Genomic DNA, 16980 nt, shown 5'->3' on the forward strand with positions numbered 1-16980 from the left:
TGTGAGGGAGCTAGAGTGGCTGAACTGGCCTTTGTGTGACGGCAATAAGCTCGATTGGTCCATCTATTTCACCACCCACTCTTCTTTTATCATGAAAGAACACAACAAATAAAAATTAACTCAACATAAGTGCTCGAAGCCGCCCTCCCTGACCCCTCTTGCTAGCATGTTGGCTCAGGTGGATCCCAGTAGGTTTTTTTGGGGGGGTGGGGGGAGGAAAAAGAAAAAAAAAAACAAAAAAAACAAAAAGAGTTAGCTGAGACCCCCTTCGTCTACTGGGACGACTGGGAGTTGTCATTCTTGCTCTCCTGACTGGAGGGTGCCTTGTTGTTCCAGGGCGAGTGTGCCCCCAGTGCAGGTGAGCTGTTGAAACTGTCCTCATCCTCCAGGCCATTCGCCCCATCGTACTGCGTGTTCTCCAGCCGCGTGATCAGACGCTCGTCCTCGTCACCAAACTCCCCTCCCATCAGAGTGGGCTCGCCCACCATCATCACATCCTAAAGGGGACAGCAAGGGCCGGTACAAATTATCCCCATAATACAGGGGGGTGCGCGGAATGACTGCACGCATGGGTCACTAACCCTGAACTCAACTCTGTAGTTGTTCATTTCTTTTTGGTTTTTGCTTTGGGTGCAATCTGACTGGGCTCAATTCCAGCATTACATTTATTTGTTTTATGAAAGTCATTATACTGGAAATCATCTAAACTTTGGGGACCAAGGGAACCCAAGTATTAAAAGCTTTCCATTTTAGTGTCCACTTATTCTGAACCAAATCACAACAGGACAATGTGTGTTCAGGTCATCTACTCAGACATTTAAGTAGTCCATGTGGCCCTGACTCCCTGTTCCGAGAACCAGGGTCGAGAAGCCTTTCCTACTGGCCAGAAGTGGGCATCCCTGATCCTTGAGTGCTGCATCACGGGGGTTTTCATTCCACCTCGGGTCTCGTTCGCTCAGTCAAACAAGCAGTGCTGTGTGAAATCACGTGCTCTGATAGACTCAGTGGTAACTCTAAGACCGGGATAACACAGCAGATTTAGAGTGAAAGCCTAACTATCCCACTGGAAATCAGAGCAAGGTTAACCCTACCCCACAGACCCATAATATATTACGCAGAGACGGAGGTCAGTTGTACCTCCTCTATATGATAAACCGTTTAACCTGTGGCCCTAGAGGACCAGGGACTGCCCATCACTGGATCACATGAGGGGGTCTAAAACCTAAATCTATTCATCCTCTGTAGAATTACAAAAAAACAAAACAAAAAACACACACACACAAAAAAAAACAAAAAAAAAAACCAAAAACCACCCTAATCCCACCAAACTCCGAGTCCAAATGCCTCCCTGACCTACCTCCACCCAAACCTGGTACTACAACTAAACACGCTAGCAACCCCAGCTCCCACCCAATATACGCATACAAAGAATTTTCTGACCCCTCTGCCCTTCTTTCCAACCCTTCCACCCTTATTTTCCCATGCCTTGCTCAGCTGAAGTTTGGAGGTGCAGACAGAAGTCAAGTAGATGTAATGCTTACAGGTACCTGGCTGGAGAGTGAAAAGCTGTTGGCTGGACTCTTCTTTTTACTGTTGCTGTTGTTATTGCTGCCTCCGCCAGAGCTCACGGTGCTCCCGCCGGACACCTTCCTTTTCCGCCGCTTGTTTGGAGCTTGTCTGGCAGGCTCAGCTACAAGCACAGAAAGACATGTTTCACATAAATCTCTATAAATCGCTAGTTTCTAGGTCATTTACAGATAAGAAACTATCACGCAGCAGCTGCTGGATTTTAGTATGGGTGCTTCAAAGCTTAAATTTCATAAATGCCACTGGCTATTTCAAAGGCATTACCTGGAGGCGCTACCATTCTTTGCCACTTTTGGAAGAGGCAGGTCTTCAGGCAGTCTCTGGGGCTCAAACTATAGGTTTTATGCCTAGACATCAATTCTTGCATGGGTTCCAATATCACACATAGCTTAAGGGAAGATGAGAGAGGCCAAAGTTGAATGATGGATGTTAGATTGTTCCAAACACAGATAATTCACCAATATGTTACCCAAAAAAAAAGAAAAAAAAACAAAAGAACAAGATCAAGAAGGAAATTTGCTTACACGGAGGTAGTTGAGCGTGGAGTTAGACAGCCCACATCTGGTGATATTTTTAGCCAGCTGATCAAGCATCTGGGGATCCTGGAGGATTGGAAAAAAACAAAAAACAAAAAAACACAAGTAATGACTAATTGCACGCACTGTATGTGAATCTGAGTATTAAAGAGGGGCTTGTTTACACGGCAACTCACATGCATAGCCAAAATGCTCCTTGGTAGGACCTCTCTGTGTTGTCTGATGCTGAAGTGCCACGTCTTGATCCTCATCATGTCGTCAAACATAAACTCTAGGTACAGGCGGCCCTCAACACAAATCTAAATCAAACAGCAGAGATCATGGGTTACCATCTCAACAAAAGGTTCAGGGACAATTGTGCGTCTATTATCCACACTGGCATTACCTGTGTAAACATAGGTTTGCCGTTCTGGGTCACCATGGTGCACTGGTCACAATCGAGAGACACAAAGTTACTATGGAACGACTCCTTTGGATGCTTCAAAACATAGAAGAGCTCGGTGGCACCCCCCTCAAAGATACTTCTGAAGTACCGAGGAATCAACGTTCTGCCGATGGCTGCAGACAAAATGTGCCAAAGTTAAAAAATTAAAGCACGCAGACAGGACATTTAAAAAAAAAACAAAGCCGTCATCTGATTAAAAAAACCTTATAATACCGTACAACCCAATAGACCACTCTTCTCTTAGACAGCAGGACATTTAAAAGTACCATGGGAGGCATAGCCTTCAGCTTTCAGGCCCCTCTCCTGTGGAACCAGCTCCCAGTTTGGATTCAGGAGACAGACACCCTCTACTTTTAATATTAGGCTTAAAACCTTACTTTTTGATAAAGCTTATATTTGGGGCTAGATCAGGTGATCCTCAATCCTATTTAGTTATGCTGCAATAGCTCTAGGCTGCTGGGGCCTTGCCATAATGCAGCAAGTGTTTCTTCTTCACTTACTTCTTTTCACTCTGTGTTTATAAACCACTCTCCATTTAATCATTAGTTATTATTAATCTCTGGTTCTTTTCCACAGTGTGTCTTTTGTCCTGTCTCTCATTCCCACTGTTGCCAAGTGCCTGCTCATAAGCAGGTCATCTGATTGTTGGGGTTTTCTCTTTATTACTGTAGGGTGTTAAAATAAAACATATTCAATCACAAGCAGCTATCATTTCTTTGAAAACATATTTCTTACTGTATCGTTTTGGACCATCTTCCAGACAGAAAGTGATCGTGAGCATAGCATCATCTTCAAAAAACTCTGTGGTGAAGGCATCCCACCAGAGATTATCACAGTCCTAAGAGGAGAAGAAGAAACATTTTTCAGTTTTTGATTCCTCAAAACGTGCAGTGAGTTATGTTAAAATAGGTCATGTTCAAAAGGAAGAACAGATGCCATTTGCAAAAAACAAGAACTGGAAATTCATGTACCCGCACCTCTTCTATAACCTTTCTACTCCTCAGGACAACAGAATGAAACGCACACAATAAGCCCTGCGATTGGTGACCTGTCCATGGTGTACCTGAATGCATTTTCTTAGAGATAAATGTTAAAGCGGGTTTTTCTGGATAAGCAACCAAACCCAACAATTCACTTTCCAGAAAGTAAAACTCAATTCCAGTAGTTCTTCCAGCTGTAGATTAGCATGCAAGCATTTCCTGTAGTGTGCAAACAGCCTCACAACGTAATAACACATAATGGCTACTCTTTTGCCCGTTTAGGCATAGAAACAGTTGGCACTCCAATTATGTTTTAGCCAGGTTTATCAGATAATCCTATTAGAGTCTGGATGTAATTCAAGTCTGAGTTCTGACTTCATTTTCTCACATAATCCCCAACATGGTTACCTACACATAAACAGCTGTTGGGAGGGAAATCTAAAAATAGGGCAACAGTAAGTAGTTTACAGGATCTACAAAATGTAGTTCTACGAGGACTTTATTACATTTCCTGCTTGGAAATAAAAGACAGGCTCTGTGTTTTTGTGAAACAGTTTGGTGTTGGGTTGCTACTACACTGTGTGAAATACAAAACGATTCTCACCTCTGTCCAGTTCTGTAATCTTTTGTTCAGCTCATATATCCGGTAGTCTGTCTGGTTCCCATACGGTGTGGGTCTCCTGAAACAGAAAATGGGGATATTCAACACCCTGCAGTCGGAGCTGCTTCAGTGCACTTACACCTGTAGTGCAAACAAAGGCAATAATCCAAGAGCAGCTTCAAACTAAATGCAGCATAAATTTTTGAACAGTATATGCTATATAAAGGACTTCTGACCTAAAACAGAATTAAATGACGTTAATTATTTAAGCATCAATGTGCTCACCCCATTCCAGGCTCCATGTATGAGGGGGGGTACATGGGTGTAGGCCTAGGACAAAAAAAAAGATATTGATAATCTCAACCAAGCATGTATGCCTTTAATAACATTCTGCAAACAGATTGCATTTCATAACCTTTCCATATTATTAAAATTAAATAAATAAATCTAAAAACAGACATCTTATATTCTTAAGTAAACATCAAGAAAACTGATTTAATAATAAAAACAAGAAGCCTGCAAGAAGTCAAAAGATAAGACATCAAGAGGGTAACAAATGGCATAATTTACTGGCTGAATGAATTCACAAATTTCCCTTGAGAGCTCAGCTCAGACCTACCCCACATCTCTGTCCAGCATAGCGCCTGGGTGGAAGGGGGGAAGCTGCCGCCGTTGGGGGGCTCCTTAGGAGAGTACAGCTTGAATGACTTTGACGAACAGCCTGCACACAACCCCGCAGCAGAGTAGGAGAAGAAGGAAGAGGAGGGGGGGGGGGAAAGAGCAGAGAATTAAAGGAGATTTAGATTACTTTGGATTTAGCTCATTCAAATCGCAGCACCATCTAAGTAATCTAATGCTGGATGATTTTGCTGAGATTCGTTCAAATAAAAGCCCACTGCCAAAACAATTTCCTGCTGCTCTCATCATCTAATGCACCTTCAATCTGCTAAATGGACAAGAAAACAAATGATTGTTTTGGGGAGGGGGGTATATTTATTAGCCTGTAGACATCTGAAAACACAATCTGCAAAATGAGTGGAGACCAGATCCACTGGCATATTTTTTGTGGCACCTGTACCATTACTGGCGACCCTCCTCTCAACATACGGTCCCATGTGAACCTAAACCATGCCTCTCTACACTGTGTGCTCGTCTCCCCCTCTTGCTGCCTCTTCTATACCCATCCCCCCCATCCCTACACTGGCTGTTGTTAACCCCTGTTTGCCCCGATAATGCAGTCATGCTCAAACAATCTGGCAGTGCTGAGAAAACATCTACTCAAGAAGGTTCCACACAAACAGCTGCTTCAAGTTTTAGGGTCTCAAAAGATATTTTATACCCAGGTTGGAGGAAAACAACCCCTAGAAATCTGAGTCAGACTAGCCAGTCACAACAACCCTCCAGTTCCCCTACCCTTTGAAGCAGACACAGAAGTGGGGCGCCAACGTGAGGAATTTAAAGTATGTTTTGATAGGCAGGTATTAGCAACATTTAAATAACAGCAAAACCCATTTGTATCCAGTTGTTTAACAATGCCTGCACTGCCTGTAAATGTGGTATTCCCAACAGGCACCTGCATAATGTTAATTTGACCTACAATTTATGCACAACGGTTGGTCACTGTCTGCTTGGCATAGGGAAGAGGGGGCTGTACTTAATTAAAACCAGCAGGGGGAGAAACGTCGACTCCCAGCGCCATGCATGCTAATGCAAACCAAAACCATAGAGAGGTGTAAATGTAAGATTTTTGCCACTTTTTGTGAACTGATCGAGTTATCTACATGTGCACCAATTCTCAAATGGTGATTGTTAGGTTCAAATGGAGAGAGAGAAAAGCATTAATTGTCCTCCTTCACCACACACTACTACAACTCCTCCTCCATTTACTTTCACCCTTTTCTTCCTTCTTTCTGTATACCCTCAAGAGTCATGGTAGGTCATCTTCTCCTCCCTATTAGTATGAGGCTGATCTTGCTCAAGGCCACCCAACAATGGTTCCCTACACATTACCTCTGACCTATACACCCACCCCCAGCAAGTCTAGCCATTAGTCCCAGACTGCATTCAGGCCCATATGATAAGCCTTTGTTCATTTTGATGCTGATCCCACAGCTTTGCGCAAAACATAATGTCCAGTGTAACAAATCACATCTCTATTGTGAAAAAAATAACCTTTCTCAAACACAACCCTTAATGTGAAAACAGAAGCAGCTACAACAATGGTTTTATCAAATTATGCAAAGATATTTTAAAACAAAGGCCCTGAAAAAAATGTTGACACATGGAGGATCCTCACCTCTAACATAAATACACACACAAATATGAGGTTCAGTCAGCAGCACTAAACCTATCCTATCTACAAAACCCTACAGATCATTAGATCCTTATGCATGTAAACAACTACTAACACGAAAAGACAGGCTCAGAGGCACCTGAGGTTAAAGGATGTCACATACTGACAAATGACTACAGTCCTTAAGCATCCTTGAACAGAGTAACTTTAACAATGTGAGAGATCACGATGCATATTTAACTTCTAACAAAAGGTTAACTTAACTGGACTTTGATGCAGTTCAGTCCGCCCAAACTGCTTAATGCAAACAATAGAGCTGCATCCAGAGGATGGCCATCAGCCAATAAAACATCCAAAGCTATGTGCAAGACTCCTAACGTATTAGCACAGCTCTCTGGTGTCACCTCTTTGCCCCGTGTATTCACATGCATGTGCAGTATACCTGTAAAAATGCGCGAGCATCCACTTTAACAGCACGGGCCAGGCGTAAACTGAACCACAGGGCCGCGTTCATTAACATTAACCGTTTGCAGAAAACGGATGCCATTGCTAAGCTATTAACCCACTTGCTAAATATCACCGCCATCCGCTCCCTATCCCCCCGTGTCTGTTTACGATCAATTTCAGCGGATATTGTGAACCTGTGATGCTGCTAACCTGGTATAGCAGTTTGACTGAGTTACCTGCAGAGAAACGTCCACCTAAACGCGGTGCTGCTCAACACCTCGGGTCGGTGTTTCTAGCCAGCTAGCCTTGCTGCTAGCCGGAGCGGCTGGATGGTGAATTCTCCGCCGCTGATAATGTACTCCTGTGGTCCTAAACCAAACAGCAGACGACGGGAACTGAAACACTGCCGCTACTTCCCCGCTTCTGGTGAATTTGCAATTCCTGCTTATATGTTTTAAATGTCATTTGTCTGGAGGACTGTGTTCTACTACTACCGGACCCTTTGTTCCTGCCAGCCGAGACACGAACAAACAAAGGCCCCGCCTTCCTCCAGGCTCCTCCGCCCATCCCTACACACAGACCGGGACAAAAATCTCAGGCCTCCCTCCCTAATAGGGGCCCCCAATTTGTCCTGACTGGGACCCATCAGTAGACCAGTGGCCCCCAGTGTAGTACAAGGTGGGTCCCCATTGCGAGGAACAACCGTCTCACTTAATCTTATTCCACAGTCTGACAGCATTGTGGGCCATGCCGTTTCTGTGCCAGCCCTGCTCTGAAGTATAGTGGGTATGAATAATATTTGGGTCAGCAAAGTTTAGGAGGGTAAGGTAGCTCTTTTTTCTTCTTTCACTGATACAATCAAATATCCATCTGCACTTTGCCTACTGTATTTATTACAAGTCATAAAGTGTCATAGTCCATAATAGCATTGTAATAAGATGCCACACAAGTGAAATACACTGAAACATGTAGCTCACTTGCAAGTCTCTTTTTGTCCAAGTATTGCATCTCACATATTTAACTATCTTGCACTTCACTTTGTTAAAATTGTGTGTGGACGGGCTAGATAAAGATAATTAAATATCTTAATACTTGACCAAGTAACCACGTGTTATAAAAAGAAAAAAATGCATCATTATGTCTGCACTTTTTTTTACCTCATTCAAGCATTTTTAATCTAAAAAGTTACATAGACTTCATTACTGCTCAGTAAAAGCTGAATCTCAGATTTCATGATTAGATATGGCTGCAATAAAATATGTCTTTTTCCTACTTTAACTGTGGATCAAAGTGACAGGATTATGTCCCGTGAAACTGCAGTGTCTGAGATGATTTCTTCTCAACCTCCCACGCAGAGTGTCCGACCATTTATGAAAGCTTTGTGCGAGGGCACTGAAACAGTCAATCAGTCATAATGGTCACTCATGAAGAATGAGTAGTCCTTTTAGAGCATGCTGTAAAAGTAATACTGTGTTAGCAGTGCTGGACACATTTAAACTAGTGGTCATCCAAGTCCTGTACAATCTTAAAATCCCTTAACCTTTATTCTTTTCATGCAGTGTGAATCAAACATCCTATTTATACCATTAGATCAGTTATGACTAGCTACCGACATAGCGCTTTTAATTGTAGCTTTGTAAAGGCCTATTAAAAGTGATTGACTCGGCTGATGACTCAAATCTTTTCGACCACAGCTCTGTGCCCGTCATAGCCTCAGTTCGCGTAGGCTAATCTGCAGCCTCACTTTTAATCAATAACCACTCTAATGTTTACAAGCAATATATTTGAGGCCTAGAGAACCATTTGTGGTCTCAAAGTGCATTTTAAGCTCATTTGTTGAGGCTTTCACTTGAGCTGCCAGTCAGTTAGAATTCTACAAGCCGGGAGTGCAGCCTAGGGAAGTGAAGCTATGCTTTTTGAGATGTACAGTAACCACATCTGACCCACACCAGCGTCTCTCAGCGCACAAACCCTATGTTAGATATAGAGCAGAGATATGTAAAACTGTATGCAAAAAAAAAAAAAAAAAGCAGGCACTGCTGTACGCGGGTTTCAGAGAAGGATGCACTACCTGTGGTCTGATCTGTTAATAATACAAGCCCAACTTTAAGATGGCTTGTTGAACAAAACCATAGCTGGCTGGCGTATCAACACCTTGTGCAAGTCAGTTTTGATGGACTTGCACAGAGGTGTGAAGGACAGCATCTCCCTCTGCTGGCAAATGCTGATAAAAGAAAAAAAAATGTATCTCATGCTTCAAAGTAGAATGAATTTACTGTCCTGGAGTTTATAGTAATATTTGATTTTGGCCATAACAACAAATTTGTACATGCTCAGCTGTAGTTGTATATTAAATTCTATTATCAGCAACATACATATGCACAAAATCCATTAGTGTGGATTTCATGGCAATATGCATTACTGCATGCATTACTCTGAACTGAATCCTCTTTAATCTGTATTCGGTAAGAGTCGCATTTAGCACATATAGTCACCTGGCAGGCAGTGATAACATTAAAGGCAACATAGCACAGGAACTAAGTCCTATTTTGGTCTCAGAAAAAGAGGTTTTGAACTGCACAGGTATTCGTGTACAAACACCGATATATCATCTTTTATTTATATATATCCTCTCAAAAACCACAATAAACCACCTAATCTAAGCAAAGTTGGGCCGACTTGCATTCAGACTGCTTTGTCTTGCTCGACTTCTGTGCTTTGTTTCATTGTTGTAAAAAATAAAAGGTTTTTCCATTTTTATTTATTCATTGGTTATTTAACCTCTGGCTTGCTTAGGCAAATAATATACTAGGAAAAACTGATATTGATAAACAAAGTAGGTCATCACACACTAGCCACATGTAATTATGCCTCGAAAATTTTCCAGGCTCTTCAAATGCATTAGGACTTTGACCAAGCGTGTGACAAAAGAGCTTTTAGCAGCACTGAGGAAATCTGAAGAAAGCTGGTGAAGAAGAGGATGTTCCAATTCCTGTTGCTGCTTTTTTAGACACCGCAGTGGAAGTATAAGCCTGTCAGGGAAACTGTTGTGACACCTGACTGGTAGTGATAGCTACAAGGCAGGAGACTGTCCTAACACAGGCGTCACCCAGAGGATGCTGCTGTGGTTTACCAAGAGGAAGTTAACAGTGTGTGTTCAAGATATGGCAAAGGATAACAACAGAGCGAAAAACCTCATGTGAATGTCTGTGTGAAGGTCGGTGTCGTGAACACTTGCAACAACACAGATCTCGGACCTGCAGCCAGTCTGAATTAACAAATTCCTTGGAAAGAGTTAAAATTTTAGGTTTTAAAATGAATTTTACAGTCTCCCTGAGAATAAAATTCATGGAGGTAGTAAGTTCTCTAGATAAAATTTTAGCTGTTTAAACTTAAGAACTAAGACTGACTGCGATATTATTTAGAGACTAAGCATGGAAATCCCCAAAAGGGTATAAAGACACAGCATTTAATTGTAATGAAATATGTAAACTTAAAGCAATCCACAACATCACTTACTTTCTTACCCAAAATTAGAAGCAGAAGAAACAAATTACAGCAAAAATCCATTCAATAATGTCAGTGTTTCAATATTAGTCTTGATTTGCATAAAACTGATCAAATATAAGGCTTGCCATTCAGCACTCTAACCCATCTTGACACCAACAGTACTTTGCACAGGTTGAATAATTCATGATACATTTAATAAAAAAGGGGAGAAAAAACAAATCTGCTTGGATTAATAAACCATTCCTGGTGTTGAGTCCACATAGGTGGCACAAGGATACAGTTTTCAGCTCTCCTTATACTTTGTTTTTACAGCAGTCTGCTGTCATCTTCACTAGCTTGTACATGTTTTACAATTACAGGTGTGCTTCAATAGAAAAATAATTTCCTCCTCATTTCGATGTCTCCCTATCCTCCCCCTGTTTTCAGCTGGGTGGCACATGCCAGCTTTCTCTTGCCATCCTGTCAGCCTGCAGCAGATGTGACATCACTACTGCTCATCTCCACTCTGCTGTCCCCCCCCCAAAAAAAAAAAAAACATTTCTCCGACTCCCCCAGCATCTCTGTCTGTCTCCCACGCATTCCTTCTTTCTCTCTGCCTCTGCACACACAGCCATTTTGATCTAGCAAACAAGATCTGAGAGCCTCAGTAGAATAGAGAGAGGCGGGGAAAGGAAGAAGCAAAAGAATTGAGGAGAAAAAGAAAGCGAGGCAGGCTTTTCAGTGCAGTGAGATAAAGCTGAAGGAGTCACGTTGTTGTGTAACAGTAATCAAAAAAAAAAATCCTAGCTGTTTGGCTGCCATCTTGGCTCTGCTTTAAGTCACTTTTCTTCAATCAGGAACCACGTGACTTTCTGCATGAGGTAACGCCACTTTTACTGCAAAAGGCAGTAGGCGAGGGATGAAGGAGTGACTGAAAGGGAGAGGAAGAGAGGGTGAAAGAGGGAAAGGAAGAGGGGCGAGGGAGTGAGATGAGGAAGGCAGAAATGGGAGGGAGGGGTTAGAGTGGGATGGGTGAGAGACTGAGAGTGTGGTGAGCAAAGGGGAGCGCATGCTTGAGTGGGTGCATGCGAGAATGGAGGGGGGGGGTATCTTCAGCTCACAGGCAATCTATTTTTACCATTTAGCCTGAACAAAGGATGTGATTGGCTCCACTGTGTTAGGACGAATCTCCTTCATGCAAGGAACAAAGCCTTAAAAAGGTTAATTCACAGCAAAGTCACAACAACAGCAGGATGTCACAGGGTTGTCACCGAGCTAGACAGCCATGAGAATGCCGTTCTTTATTCTGGCTTATAAACAGCAAGTATGCCTAGTGAAAAAACAAAACACATCTGTGCAATTCTGACCAAATAAAAGTGAAAATGATGTTAGAACTATAGACAACTTGTTTTTACAATGTAGATTCACACAAGAATGATGGGGAGGATCTCCCATTCAGGAACATACAAGAATGTAAACAAACCAGCCTTCAAATATAATGATTTACAGCATGCAGACAGGGAGGGAGACAGAGAGAGAGAGAGAAAGAGAAACGGCAAACCAGCTTGGATCAACATGACTCTGGTTATTTGTGAGATCTACCAGCCTAAACTTGTCCTAGCAGGCTCCTCGTGATGGTGCACAAACGAGCGAGTGTACTTGCATCCTGTACTGCAAATTTTTTCCCAAGCATGCATGCGTAAGCCTATGTAAGTCTGTGACTGTTTAAGTGGTGGTACACAGCATGCACATGGCAGATCACTCTGGTGGACCGTGTTCTCCGTACATCCTTCAAAAAACATGTGGATGTCATTAAAAGTTTCTGCTCCACAGTACAGTCTGTTAACAGGGGGAACGAAGGAGGCAGAGTCACTGAAATGCTACAGGAGGGAGAGAAGAAGCTAGATAGTACAGAAACAAAAACATCTGAGAGAAGGGCATCAAGCAGAGGCCCAATATTACTCCATTTGATAGCTGATTGCCCATGAATCAGAGCAGCCCCATTAAAATGATACTGACACCCTAATTCAATCTGCCCTCTCCGAAATCCCCCGAGCAGATGCTACGATTCAATTTCTATCTGATACTCTTTTCCCATGTGATGCACGGAGCCCGTCCCCTGGCACCATGAGGCTTTTCACTGTGTGCAAGGCAACCATCTCTGTAGCCTGCCTGCTCTCAGTGGGATACTTTTAAAGAGAAATTGCTCCAAAGTCAAAAAAAGGATCAAACACACCATGAAGAGAACAGATTAGAAGATGTACTTGATAAAAACTGCCAAAACATTTTGCTTGCCAGAGACTGACATGTGCAGACAGACTCAGACTGTACTAGATTCTCTTCCTCTTGCTCTGGTAGAGAAACACAAGAGCCAACTGTAGATCCTGAATATCAGTAACACTCAATTCTGTGGTTATAATCCATACTTTAGGTAACCTTTAAAGCTTAAGAGTGCAAGTCTTATTTTCTGAAAGACATGCAGGAATGCAAAATGCAAAGTCACAATGACAAAGAGCTGTGCAATAGCCCAAATGTAGCTTAACTCTAGGCAAGTTGGTTAAGTCTTAAGTACCCTCATTAATAGTTTAAATCCATCAAGGGAGCTTTAAACCATTTTGCAGCAAGTAAATTAAAGTGCTTTTGCCTCATTCAGTTCTGACCCCCGGGACAAATCTAAAAATGTATGTGACACTAAGCAGTGAGTTCCAACAACTCTTCTAGATGTACAAGAGCCCTAATATCCGTTAAGCAGAACTACAGTGGCCTGATGAAGCTGAGAAAAGGAGTACTTATTGATATCTCAGTGTCTGTATGTGGTAAAACTCAAAGAGCCATTGATCAACCGCACAGCAGGCTAGTGTGACTGAGAGGCTCTGCTGAACAACTCAATCCTAAAGTGTGGTAGCCTCAGTCTATAACCTTGTTTTAGGACATGTGCTGCGAGTGAAGCATGGATTCACCGCCACACTGCATGCCCACACAAACTCACACTCACATAGCTTGACGTTGGCCCTAGGGGGGTTTGCAGCACTTTTACATAAGTCATCTTTTTGACAGCACCACTGAGCACAGAGACGGAGGAGGAAAGAGGGAGATCAGAGACAGGGAGAGATAAAGAAGAGAGAGTACTCACCGGGACATGCACAACCTCCAACAGACATCTTCTCACATGTTGGGTTCTTCTCTAAACGAAACAGCTGCACTCAGTCCACACGCTGCTCGCATGGGCCAACTCTGAGGAAAACAACACAGACAGAGGGGTGGAGAGATAAGAGGGAGTGGTACAAAGCAGGGCATGTACACCACAACTACACTCCTCTCTCTCTCCGTCAGAGGCAGGAAGTTGGCACTGGTGCTCTAGCTGCATCATTAATAGGCATATTGCAACACAAGTGGGAGGGAAAATAGAGAAAGGAGTGAAATAGGAAGAAAAGAGTGTGTTAGACTGGAGTAAGTAATATGGACTGGAGCGAGGGAGCGTGTGTGAAATGGAGAATGCAGGAGGGAGGCAATTAGAGCAAAGGAGAGGAAAAAGAGAAACTGCACAAGGTGTGTGTGTGTGTGTGTGTGTGCGTGCGCGTGTGTCAGTGATGCATCGTCTATTTTTGCCCGGTGCTGCTGTGGGAGATAAACATACTCAGTAGGAGCCCAGAGGCAGAGGGTCATTACTGCCAAACAAACACGCATGCACAAACACACTCTCACACACACACCATGCCTCATGTATGACAGATTTTCATCTCTCTTTCTGTCTCCCTCTCCTTCCTTTTGTTTTTCTGCTGCAGAGAAAACACGGGTGTTAATCACTACAGACAGTATCGATTAAAAATGCAAAGCCCACCTGGAGCGCAGGGACACCGGAGACCCATGGGAGGCAGGAGGCGCGTGCATGCGCAAATGCGCACAAGCCCACAACCGAGAGCCGAGTGTAAACAGTCTGACTCCATTGCAAACGGCTGTTCAGCAAACCCTACTTCTTCTTTTTTTTTTGCTTTTTAATCTTACTGAACTGTCAGTTTAATCTCCTCACTCTGTTGATATTACTTTGACCTTTCTGCAGCTTGATGTGATTGTGATTCATTTCCTCTCCCTCCTCCATTTCACTGGTTTCCTTTTCCTTTCATCCCACAACTTCTCTTGGCCCAAGCTTGCCTGCTCTCTGAGCCAGTAATCTCATAATCTCACACATCACTACACAAACACACAAGCACATAACCGACTCTCATAATTTAGATGTCTTTGTTGCTCATCTACTTCATCCTGTCAAATGGGTGAAAGTCTATGCGGTGAATTATCACTGAATTATTGAGACTAAATAGGAAACGGTGAATGTAGAAAAGGTTTAAAGATGATAGGAAATGAGCCTGGGTCATAACTGCGTCAGTAAATGTCGGGTGGAATAATTTTTTTTAAACAAAGATGCATGTGTCCCAGAGGCTATTTCTGCATTACCAGTCAGAATTCGGAAAACCATGGAAAAAGTTTGCACTTTTCTTTTTTTTTTTTTTAAGCAGCATAATGAGTTAGGGTGCACACAAAGTAGTGCAGAAGAGTCAAAACATAGATAGCAGTTAGATCAAAACTGTTTGTTATCAGCTCAAAAGGTTTGTTGATAGTGTGGGGTACATAACCACTGGTCTATGATATCTGTGTAGTCCCTGTGTTAACAAAGGACTCCCAAGTGAGTTGAAGCCTCATTTAACAAACCTCTGTTTTCCATTTTCTGTCACTCACAACCAATATGCCAACACAAGACAAACAACTGTCTCCACAGAAATGAAAGCTGACGGGCACATTCCCAACACAGCAGCTCACTGGCAGAGGCATCACAGTTAAATGTCATACACGGTGTCAGACACTGCTCTTAGGACCAAGACACAATGAACAACCCTGCGGGCGTCCTCGTTTCCCTTTACTTGTCTTCTCCCCTCCTCTTTTCATTTGCCCTTCTCACACACAGACTTTTTTTGGCGTCTTTTGTTTCAACGGTGTTTGTCTTTCGGGGTCTTCTCATCTCAATCTGCCGTTTCGTCACAGTTCAGTGTTTTTGTGCACCTTGATGGTCGCGATCAGTGGGTTTGACATCAAGAGAACATCCTGCTACTTGTGAACTCTGAGCAACACAAGATATGAGAGAACAACAGAGACATCCCCAACAATGCAAGAAAAACAAACAGAAATAAAGAGCGTGAGGGAAGAAAGAGCAGGGAGGGTGTGCGAATGGGATTTTTGGAAATGGCTCCTGTTTCCAGGAGTGATAATGCTTTGAAGCCGAGCGCTTCAGCACTAACTGCACTGTTGTTCATCCTCTTTCTCACTCTCCTCTCTGCCTCTCGCTCTCCCTGCTTGTGGAGATGCAGAGATTCCCGCTCTGTCAACACATTTCACAAAAAAGCTCTCTGAGAATAATGAAGTTCCCCCCTCTGTTCGCCTCCTTCTCTCCACTGTGGGAGCACGCAGCAGCAGCAGTTCCATAACACTATGTGACAGACAGCAAAGTGTCTGCACACAGACATGCTGCCAGGTTGGCTTACTGAGGCATGCGTCTCATCCTAGTGTGTTGTCTTTACACAGTGTAAAAACACTTGTTCACCTCCACTGAGCGCCTTGATTCTTCATAAATATCTATTAAAATGTTTGAAGGGCTCCTGGTGCCACCATCGCCTTCCTCTCACTCTTTTGTCTTCCAGGTGTTCCACCCCCCCGCTTTTCTTTTCTCCACTGTCTCTCTCACTCTCTCTCTTACAGACAAACACTCTTAAATGTCCTCCATATCAGTGCTTACCTTTGTCTTCCTCTTTCTCCTCTTACCACACTCGCGCGAAAAAGTCCGCTCAGGTCAGTCACGCAGAGGAAACCAAGCTGGGCCAGCAGAGAGAGAGAGTGAGGGAGGAAGAATGTGATGAGCAGATGCAGATAGGAGACACAAATGGAGGGGGGGGGGGGGGGGGGGGGGGTCTAGTAGTGTGCAAATTGGATGATGAGAAGGAAGGAAGGAAGGAAGGAGGGAGGGAGGGAAGGAAGGAAGGAGGCGGGAGGCGGTGGAAGAGGGGAAATGAGAGGAGGGAGGGGGTGATGGTGGTGGTGGTGGGGGCTCTCAGCTGCACTGGTATGAATATGACGCAGAGGCAGCAGCCAGAGCCACTTCTCTCCTCTCCTTTCCAGCCCCATCCCTCCATACCCACCGAGAGACAGGAGAGAGGGGGAGAGAGAGGGCACTGTATCCATGGCAACGGCAGAGCAGCGGTAGGTAGCAGTTAGGGAGTGTGCTGGGGCACAGTGGTGTTCCTTTCTTTCCCCGTCTCTCCAACACACAGACAAGCTCATAAGTCCTACAGCTCCCACAGATGTACAGTACACAGCCGCTGATACGCTGAAGGAAAACACAGAGGAAACGTGGGCAGCACTGACTCATTTGGACATGACAGATAATGAGAAGCAGACTGTTTGGGTCTGTTGTGTCTCAGCAAACTTGGAAAACTGGGGCCAGAGAAGGTTTATTATACTCTAAATGCAGGGGGGGGGGAAACAACTGTCAGCATCAAGTAATGAAATTGATCTTTTGTGTCAAGACATGGATAATATGAAACACTGCAAGTGCA

General features: G+C 43.6%; 1 protein-coding gene across 1 annotated transcript; it reads right to left on the minus strand.

Moving 5' to 3' along the window:
* ldb1a (LIM domain binding 1a) lies at positions 1 to 16330 on the minus strand. The gene is given in 13 exon segments (XM_019366928.2): positions 1 to 497; positions 1548 to 1690; positions 1852 to 1975; positions 2112 to 2189; positions 2300 to 2422; positions 2509 to 2681; positions 3304 to 3406; positions 4153 to 4228; positions 4435 to 4479; positions 4769 to 4811; positions 4814 to 4870; positions 13512 to 13612; positions 16164 to 16330. Coding segments are annotated over 12 exon segments (1218 nt in total). The 5' UTR covers positions 13540 to 13612; positions 16164 to 16330; the 3' UTR covers positions 1 to 272.
* Positions 16331 to 16980: the final 650 nt, after the last annotated feature.

This window comes from Oreochromis niloticus, linkage group LG13, assembly GCF_001858045.2.
Source record: "Oreochromis niloticus isolate F11D_XX linkage group LG13, O_niloticus_UMD_NMBU, whole genome shotgun sequence".
Taxonomy (NCBI): domain Eukaryota; kingdom Metazoa; phylum Chordata; class Actinopteri; order Cichliformes; family Cichlidae; genus Oreochromis; species Oreochromis niloticus.